At 42.2% G+C, this 10,222-nt stretch overlaps 1 protein-coding gene across 1 annotated transcript in view; it reads left to right on the top strand.

Moving 5' to 3' along the window:
• Window positions 1-2,022: 2,022 nt before the first annotated feature.
• The window catches only part of HAT1 (histone acetyltransferase 1), a 39,201-nt gene continuing 31,001 nt past the window's right edge, over window positions 2,023-10,222 (top strand). The window contains 2 exon segments of the mRNA XM_025200504.1: window positions 2,023-2,700; window positions 4,268-4,339. Of these exon segments, the coding sequence (XP_025056289.1) occupies window positions 2,640-2,700; window positions 4,268-4,339 (133 nt within the window). The 5' untranslated portion in view covers window positions 2,023-2,639.

Consider the following 10,222-nt stretch of genomic DNA (forward strand, 5'->3'; position numbering starts at 1 on the left):
GACCCCCCCCCCCCCCCCCCCAGTGTATAGGGCAGAGGGTGGGTATGTGGGGCGGGGGTGGGAGAGTGGGACAGGGGTGCCTCAAGCAGCCCCATGCAGGCTGGAATTCTGTTAGACTGCAAGGGCAAAGCCACTGTTTCCCATGTTTTTTCTCCTTTAAAGGAGAATCCAAGTTTGTTCACAACCCTTTCATATATTTTTGCAACCCATTTTTGGGTCTTGACCCACGGGTTGAGAAACACTGCCCTTGAGGGGTTCGTGAAAGACAGGAAAACTAGTAGGGCTCGGATGTCAAGAGTACTCGGCCAGTGAAAACTGACAGATTGAGAAGGAAAGGTTTTACATCTTTTGAATGGTTTCATTTACCTGTTGAGCAAGTGCCACATCTTCCCCTTTTGAGCTCACAGTTGCTGCCTTTTTCTGTTTGCATGTTTTCACCATGCTTCCTCAGGAGTGAGCACTTCTTCTCATGTCTGATTAAGTTTAATGTGCAAGTAGATTTGCCATATTTGTTGGCTATATAATTTGAGTTGGAGAGAGAGGGTTATATCAGGGGTGCATCGGGAGCTTGGTGAACAACTGTTCACTAGGGCACCCCTGGGGAAGACCAGGACCAATGGATACAAACTCCTGGAAGGCAGCTTCAGGTTTAATACCAGGAAAAACTTCACAGTCGAGGTGTCCAGGCTGTGGAATAAATCCCTTCTAGAGATGGTGCATTCACCTATCCTGAAGGTTTTCAAGAGGAGACTAGACAGTCACCTCGCTGGGGTCACCTAACCCCAGCTCTCTTCCTGCCTAAAGCAGGGGGAGGGGGGGCCCAAGGGGGCTGGACCTGATGATCTGCAAGGTCCCTTCTAGCCCCTAACAATCTCTGAATATTCTCCTTTGCCCTACAACTAGATTAAACATTGCATCAGTGTGATGTATAAACTTAAACTAGGAGGAGTGGAAAACTAGTGTTTTTTTTTCTCGGAATAGTAGCAACAGAATCTGAAATAAAGCTCAGGTGGTAACATGCACCTTCTAAGTTCTAGTTCTGTTCAGTATTCTAATGTTTCCCTTTTTGCAGTATTTCTTTTTCTCAACGAAGGTGTATTTCTCTTGTTTTGTTTTTTTATTTCAGATTTTACTTGGTACTAATTATATTTTAAAATATACATACCACTTAATTTATGCAGATACTGATGTGTGAAAAAATCCATGTCAATACTTGCGTACTTTGTTTGCAATTAAGTCTCACTTGTCTTTAAAAATGAGCAAAAAAAAAGCATCACATTCAGCAGAAACTTGAGAAAAATATAAAGGAACCTTTAGGAAACCATTGGTTGAAAACTATCTGAAAACTCTGTCTCCTAAAACTCCTTGTTGCACACGCTATAATTTGTGCAACAGTTTTTTTCCATTGTCAGTGGAGCAGTCCACTTTTCTCAGGAAATCATATTTTCATTTAAGTTTTTTTTTGCAGTTAGTAACATGGCTGGAGACATCCTTATAAATGCTAGTAAAAAGAGTCTTGGAACAGAGGTCAGACAAATAGTTCAGATATTATTTTGTGTTATTCCTTGTAGGAGTGGTTCTTCATCTTTTTTTAGGCTCAAGGCTCCCCTCCTTGGATTTCAGGCAACCAATCAAAAATGCCAGCTTTTAGTTTTCACTTGTCTTTTGACTATAGAAGAATAATAATAGAACAATTTTCCTTTTGCATGCAACTCAGAAAGATCACAGCGGGTCAGAATGTTTTTAACAGTACGAATCCGTATTTGAAATCTCTGGGTGGATCCAGACGTATGTGGATGTTTGGTTCCGTGGGGACAAGTAGCGGCAGCACACCTTGTGCCGCCGCTACTTGTCCCCAGAGAACGCCCGTGCCACATGCGCTTTGGTGCACAGCAAGTTGCCCCGGGTGAGGTAGGGGAGGCTGGGGCTAGCACTGCTGGTGCCAGCAGCCTTACCTGGGGTCTTGGGGTCACCCGGCACTGCAGCCATGGCCATTCTGCTGTGCAGAGCCTGGCTGGCAGCAGAGTGCAGCTCTGGGTGGCCCAGCTCCGTTTTTCAGCAGTGTGTGCTGGTCAAGTGTGCATCGCTCTGTTTTTTTCCTGTGTTTTTTTGTTTGTTTGTTTTCATTTTTTGTTTTGCTTTGTTTTTGACCCCTGGATATCCAGGGGTCAAAAAAACCCATGAAAAAAACCCCACTACAGTGCATATTCAGGCCGCATGCCCTGCAGTGCAAGAACATTGGACTGTGGTATGTAGCCACGCATACTGCACAGCCACGCTCATCTGGACATGCCCTCTCAGATAATCTTGTGTTATGTTTGCACACCTAACAGTGCTAACATTGTATAACACCCTTTGGCACCCTTTAAAGGATTTCAAGGTACCCAAGGGTGCCACAGCATCCTGGTTGAGGATCATTGCCTTACCAATTTGATAACTGTATTAGAAAGGGTCTCGTCCCAACAATCTGCCACTGGCAAAAAGAAAATACTCTTTTGTACATCAGTGCTTTTTAATTTACTGTCTAAAATCTGCAAATGTTTTGTTAGAATGCACTTTTGAGGTATGTAAATATTCTTATTTTACAGATGCAAGAAGCTGGGCAATGAAAATATATGGGTCTTGTCTAGAATCCCCAAATGGAAATTGATGGCAGAGCTAGAAATATAAAAGCTAGAACTGGTCACTCCTGTCCCACAGGTTATACTAGTAAACTATGCTCTTTTTACTAGCTGTTCATGGGCTAGTCTCCTGGTGTGTATATTCTGAGTTTAAGTTGCTTTATTACCACAGAAGAAAATGATCGCTTGCACTCATTTGATCATTATCCTAGTTATACATAATTTAAGTTCCTTTGCTGGTAGTTCAAATAGTTATGGTCTTTTAAGTAGGTAAATTTAGAATATGTCTGCAGGAGGTGAATTACAATTTGTTTAGGACACTGTAGTTATAGTTATGGAAAGAAAATCATTCTACTCTGAAGAAAGTAGCATTCCTGTCAGTAATGGCAGGAGCTTTTTCCGAAGAAGTTGGACCCATCAATCCTTTAATAAGGTCTCTGACACAGTGTGGCTAATGCATTTGAGCATGTTTTATTGTGGAATAAAGACCCATGTCTCCTGAGGGCTTCAGTTTTATAGATCCTATTTCAGGTTTTATTATCTACAGTTTGCAAGAGATGTGATAGCAAGCTCACAGCTCTTAGTACAATAAGACCTGGATCTGGATTAAGGCTCCAGGGCACTTTTGGAATACGAGTCAGCAATAGGAAAAGTACAAGTAAAACTGGAAATGGGATGATTCTGAGCACTAACATGAGAATCAGGTGTTTCTAGGTACAAAATGTGTGATGTTATAAAAGGAACTTCAGTCACTTGTTGACATATTACAAATTCAATTGTCTGAATACCTTGTCAAATCAAACAAACGTTCTAATTAAAAATTACTTGGTTATCTTGATATTTGTGATGTTGATTCTCTGATTTATTCCCCCCCACCTGTAAAAGTAATGCAGATTGACACCAAGTTTCTATGACAAAACATATGTAGGAAAAAACCCTTCAGTCTTTTCTTTTACACAATGAAGAACCAACCACAGTGGAGGTCCCCTCTCATTGTTGGAGCTACTATAATTTTAAATATTTTCCTTCTTGGCAGCTCAACTTCTAAATAAAAAAATATATCTACTAATTTTCTGTTCAATTTGAATTTTGTTACTTGTTGGTGTTAAAACTATTCTGGGGAAAATTCTTCACAGTATTCTGTTTATAACAGGAGTGTTTCAGGTTTCATACTGTTGTACATGTCTACTCTTGGCTGAAAAATAAATAGTTAAATCAGTTCAATTTAAAGATAAAAGCAAGAATATAGTAGCCCGCTTCTTTGCATTACCAACTAAATTTGAATCTGGTGTAAACTAAACTGATCATATTGATATAACAATATCATACTTTGCTATCCTTGTCAACCTCAGTTTTAACTTCTGAATTTCTTGTACAGAGCAATGTCTGGGGCCTTACAGCATGGGTTAGGGATAGTAAAGTAACAAAACAGCACAAAGTAATCTGTGTAGTCACGCTTTCGTTATCGTGGATTTACACTGTATAGAGTTAAATCTTTGAGGACTCATGTTTACAAAGAAATGAACTGATGGGGGTTTTTTGGGGGTGGGGACACCTGGGATTCTGAGAACTTTATTTTAAACATGATTCTTTGGATTGTGGTGATTATAGTTTATGCATATCTTTGTTTAAAATCTTTTTCTCAGGGCTTACTGCTATGGAGAAGAAATTGGCTGAGTACAAATGTAATACAAATGAAGCAATTCAACTGAAATTAGGTAACATGATTTCAAATATGCTTTTAACGCTGTACTACATTCAGTAGGAATTTAGAAATGTCTTGATATTTTAATTTTATCGAATACATTAAAATAGTGTTTCTTACTCTTCAGCATATGTTGTTTGAAAGACAGATTTAAGTAATTTGACATTGTCTACTTTCATGGGCTTAGTGCAGGTGAAGTGAGCAAGCACAGATGGGTTCATTAAGGTGAGTCTTGCCTCTCCGTATATTGTACGTTGAATGCCTTGCTACCATGAGCAAGAATGATATCTTTAGTTGGTATTGGCATTTCATTAGTCTATGATACAATATTAGAGAGAGGCTAAAACATTATTTCCCTTATTGTTGTGCAGCATTCGCTGTGTGGTAATATTGGGAGTATATTCTGTTTCTTTACTTACTTGATTTTTCTCTTAGATCTCTATAGTATGATATGAAATCTCTCAAAAATATCTTTGACCTCTTTATATAGAAAATTGCTATGACTTGTCTGTTCAGTTTTACAATACCAAATATCTAATTATACACTCATTTTATACTGTCCAATTTTTTTTCTTTTCATCTTTCCAGAAAAAGAATGTCTTCTTTCTTTTTCTCTGTAACTCATCTAAATGCATCCTAATAGGTGAGAAAAAAATGATGGGGAACTCTGGAGGTATTCCAAAAGTCTAGAAATTAGTTTCTCTAGTTTTGGGTGACTTTATGGGTTAAGAAAAGAAAAAAAAATCATTGACATGTCTAAAAAGCAGAATGGAAAACAAATCTTCAGTTCTGGACTTTGTGGGGAGAAGAATGTGAATTAGGGGTCTGTCTATAATAGACAGTTTTACCTAACGTGACAACACCTGCAATGCAAAGTAGAATGATGGAACTTGGATTGCCAGATACAACTTACTTGAACTGAACCAAGTTTATCAGCATTTGTCAGAGCTGAATGATGAAAAAGTAATAAACAGGGATCTGGGTTTTCTGTTTGCTACAGGAAAACAGAAAAAAGTGCAGATGTTCCCTTTACCCAAGAAAACCATGAATTTTTCATGTTAACAGAGAAACAAGTGGATTTTGCTCTTTTGTAAACAGCTCTCTGCAGGTTGGCAAGAGTTGCAGCCTTCAAGGGGCTGAGCGGAGAGTGGGAGGAGGGTGGTCAGGCAGTGGGCACTGTGTGCATATACATGCACATGGTCGCCAGAGAGCCTGGAGAGCAATTCCTGCAGGTAAGTGTGGGGCATTTGGGGGAAGGGAGGGGGGGGGGCTCATTGCGGCCACTGCAAGCTCTGCACTGCCCTGGTGACATGTCCTCTGCCTGCCCCAGAGCAGTGGAGGGCAGGACCCTGCACCACCACCCCTGCTATTCCAGGGCGGTGCTGCAGGGGGCTGTGGACCTGGGTCCCTGGCCCCATAGCCTTGGCAGCTAGGGGTCCGCTCCAGCAGGGCTGGAGAGGGCAGGGGGCTGTGGGTGAGGAGCAAGGGGCACCAGCAGGGCCAGGGGGACTGTGGGTGGGGAGTGAAGGGCCTGAACCTGTGTCGTGGTAAGCTAAGGTGGCAGAGGGAGCTCTGATTTTCCATGTTGAAAAAATTCTAATTCAAATACCAAAAGTTATAGATACAGTACTTGGAATTAATTTTACTACTGTGATTGATAGAGGTGCACTGATACATTGGTCAGATATCAGATTGGCACCAATATAAAGAAAATTGACTGTATTGGAAATTGACCTGATGTGGCTGATAAATGGCTTGTGCATGCATGCAACTGCAGCACAGCACATGGCGAGGAGCGCAGCCTGACAGCATGGAGAAGTGCACACAGCTGGTAAGTCTGTTGTGGTGGAAGGAGAGTGGGGAGGGAAAGGGTGTGGAGGGGTAGATCAAGGCCCCCGCAGTAAGGGAGGGAGTGGGGTGGGGGCTGGGGTAGGCGTTGCCCAGCCGGGGTGGGATGCAGGATGGAGCTGCAGCTCATTCAGGGGGTGTGGGGAGGGTGGGGCAGCTCCTGATGCTGTGTGCATCCCTGGGGCATGTGCCCCAGATCTGGGCAGGGCAGGCCTGGGGCTGCACTGGGCTCTTCCTCATAGGTGCTGGGCTGGGGTGCACTCAGGGCAGGCTCCCAGCACTGCTGCCACCTGCCCCCAGCCCAGCCCCCGTTGGGAAGAGCCCGGCACAGCCATATCCCCAGCCCGCAGCGGCAGCCTGCCCTGCCCCACACAGATCCAGGGGGCACATGCCCCCCATGCCCTCCCAGGGTGCACACAGCATCAGGAGCCACCCTCCCCCTCCCTGCACCCCCAGATGAACCGCAGCTCCGTCCAGTGCCCTGCCCTGGCTGGGCAGCCCCTGCCCCAGCCCCACTCTCTCCCTCACCCCACGGCCTTGATCTGCATCCCTGCCCACACCCTTTCCCTTCCTCCTTCCCTTCTACCACAACAGACTTACCAGCCGGACACTGCTCTTCAAGCTGCTGGGCTCTGTGCGCTATATGTATCAGCTGATATGCCTCCTTAAAAATCGGCCATCGGTATCAGCCCCAAAAATCTCTATCGGTACACCTCTAGTGACTGAGACACTGTTAGGTATCAATATAATTGAATATTGTGTTCAATTGATACCTATATATATATAGTGGTGTTTCATTTGAATCACGGATTTTGGGGTTTTTATCAGAGAATTTGCTATTGTTATTTATTTATCAAGGAAGACCAGGATCCCTAGTAATAACACGTATCTGGCTAAGTATTTCCATACTGTAGGCCGGAGAGAGCCAGTCTTTTTGGCAGGCATGCCACAAATTAAGTGTCATGAGCTCTCTGAGTACCACTCTAATCCCCTTGTGCCCAGACTGCTACTTTGCTTTCTGTTCCCTGCCCACTTTGCTGCTGTGCTGCCCTGCCTTCTCCCTGATCTGCTACATGCCCTCACACATGGGCTGCCTGTAACCTTTGTGGCACACATTCCACAGATTAGCCACCTCTGCTGTAGACCAGTGTTTCTCTGGCCTGGTAAAAATAGCCATGTTTGTGGCATAAAATACTAAGAGATGGCCTTAGGTTTAAAAGATACTATTATTTTAGAAGAGCAGGAATTTGCAGAACCCCCAAAAGCTTTTCAAAGTATTGTTATCTGGAGCACAAGAAGCTAAATATACCACATGTCATTTGGAATGAGCATTTGAATTCTAAATAAAAAATTAAACAAGCTGTAAAGAGCTATTTGGTAATCTTCTTTGAACCTGTAAGTCAGAGTTTAATGAGATGACTTATTCTGCAATTGAATTAGATTAATAATATTACAGATTTTAAAATCCTGTAAGCCAAAATGTAATTCTAATCAAAGTAGTTTAAAGCCTTAAATACTACATTTCTGAAACCATTTTTTTTCAGTTAAGGAAGTACCGTATTTATTTCATAGACTTGCTTGAAAATGTCTTGTCTTACAAGAGATTTAATGTTTTGTTTATGTTCACAATCTCTTGCCTCCTGCATATTTTAAAAGAAGGGAGTGGAAGTAATGGGACCTATTTCTGAGTGAGTTTGAGTTTTGGCTATAAAGTCAGGAAATGGGGAAAAAATTATAAAAATAAACCACATTTCATATATGCATAACTTTTGCACTGATAAAATGTACCACCAATGCCTTTACCTACACTTGTCTAGTTAAGGATGCTGCCAGACTGCTATTGTAAGGCTTATGTTGAGAGCTACATCTCTTACATTTTTAGTTTAAATGAGGCATCATGGCTGTTTTTAAAAAGAGAAATGTATAATAGATGTTTGCAGACAGTTGGGAGAAAAAGATGCCAAATACCATATTTAATTTAAATGTAAGACAAGTCTGCTGCTCCCCTCTCGGCCTGGCCGCGCCCCCCCCCCCCCCCACCGACACCCCCGCCCAATTCAACTTGGGGCTGGGGGGGGGGGGGGGAAAAGTCCCTCATCTTAGATTTGTTCCTGAATGACACTTGTTCCTAACAAAATGATGGTATTTTTCAGAGTGATCAGAGGATAAGACTAAGCTATGTTCTAGCCATGTTGTGGTTGATTTAACAGTTAATCATCTATGAGAAGATCAGGATAGGTTAAGATTTTAGTTTGGACAGAGGTCAGTTCCAGGAAAGATTGATTTGTATAGCATCATTGACTGAATTTATTTCCAAATGAGATTACCCAGAGTAAAATACAGAATAACCTCATAAATCTGGCATGCTCGGGACCTAGCACCTGCCAGAAATGTGAAAATACCAGTTTGTTGAAACCAGAGTGGCAGCCGGTCGCAGAACGGGTTGAGGGGGCAGGTAATGGCAGCCGTCATGTGCAAGCTTCCCCCTCCTTGATCCAAGGAGGAGTGTCAGCCAGTCCCAGAGCAGCAGCCACACATGGAGCAGCAGCACGTTGCGGTGGATGGCAGCAACAGCTGCCGTGTGCAAGCTTCCCCCTCTGCATCTGGGGGAGTGGAGTGGACAGCTTGAAAAGTGCTGGATATTTGAGAATTCTAGATTTTTTTGATATCCAGTTTATGAGGTTATACTGCATAGAGAAAAGAGAAGGAAACCAAGAACAGATGTACAGAAAGCTGGAGAGGTGATGTGAGAGATCCTCTGAAGGAATTATTAGAGGGAGAGTTCCACACTAGATTTATTCCATTTAGGGGATAAATTTAAACAACTGGTTTAGATTGCGGTGACAATAGATGTGGGGGTTTTTTAAGAACAAGCTGATAAACTGAACAGTGAGAAGTCGCAACAAATTGTGCTCACCCAAGAGTTTGTAAGGAATTGAAATATGGAATTGCAATACTATTAGCAATAGTATGTAATGTATTGTTAAAATCAGCCTTGGAGCCAGAGGGCTGGAAGTTTGGCAGTGTCACTCCAATCTTTAAAAAGGGATCCAGAACTGCTCTGGAAACTACAGGCTGATAAATCTAGCTTCTGTTCCTGGAAAACTGGTAGAATTTATAATAAAAATATAGCTCTTATAGTAATATAGCAAAAGCAAAAAAATGAGCTTCACCTAGCAAAGGAAGGTAAAAACAAGAAGAAGAGGTTCTATAAATAGGTTAGCCATAAAAGAAAGAACAAGGCAGCTGTGGGTCCACACTGTTCAGGTAGCTAGGTGAACTCTTAACTGGAGATGCAAAGATGATGGAGCTGTTCACCAGTTACTTTGCCTTAGTCTTCACAAAAAAATTAAGTTGCAACCAGGCACCTAATAAGAATTATGCAGATAAAGGAGACAAACTGAGGGATGAGATAACAGTAGAAACAGTTAGAGGGATTTTAAATGGTCTGAATGAATTCTAGTCAGTAGGGCCTGATGAACTTCTCAGGATAATGAAGGAACTGGCAGAGGAGAGCTCAGAGCCCTTGGCAATAATATTTATGAAGTTGGGAGACAGGTGAAGAACCAGAGGACTAGAAGAGTGCCAACAGAGTGCCCCTCTTTAAAAAAGGCAAAAATAAGGACCTGGGCAACTATAGATGGGTTAGCCTCACCTCTGTACCCAGAAAGTTACTGGAGTATATCATAAGGAAGTCCATTAGCAAGCATCTAGAGGAGGAAAAGCTGATCATGAACAGCTAGCAGCAGCCTGTTTTACTGTGAACAAACTATGCCAAACAAACTTGATCTTCTTCAACAAGATATAACTAGTTCGTTAGATGGCTCTCCATCTTTTGTCATTTTATAACTACCCCTTAATGAAAATAACTCTTGAATTAATGCCCTTATGAATATATAATATGCATAAATGATTGTGTAAACCTGTTGGCTACAAATGTCCAACTCGGGACCCTTAAAATTCTAGTTTATTAGGCAGATTGAAACACTGTAATCATAAACCTTGGGGCTGGTCCACACACACACACACACACACACACACACACACA

Source organism: Alligator sinensis, unplaced genomic scaffold, assembly GCF_000455745.1.
Source record: "Alligator sinensis unplaced genomic scaffold, ASM45574v1 scaffold321_1, whole genome shotgun sequence".
In the NCBI taxonomy this organism is placed as follows: domain Eukaryota; kingdom Metazoa; phylum Chordata; order Crocodylia; family Alligatoridae; genus Alligator; species Alligator sinensis.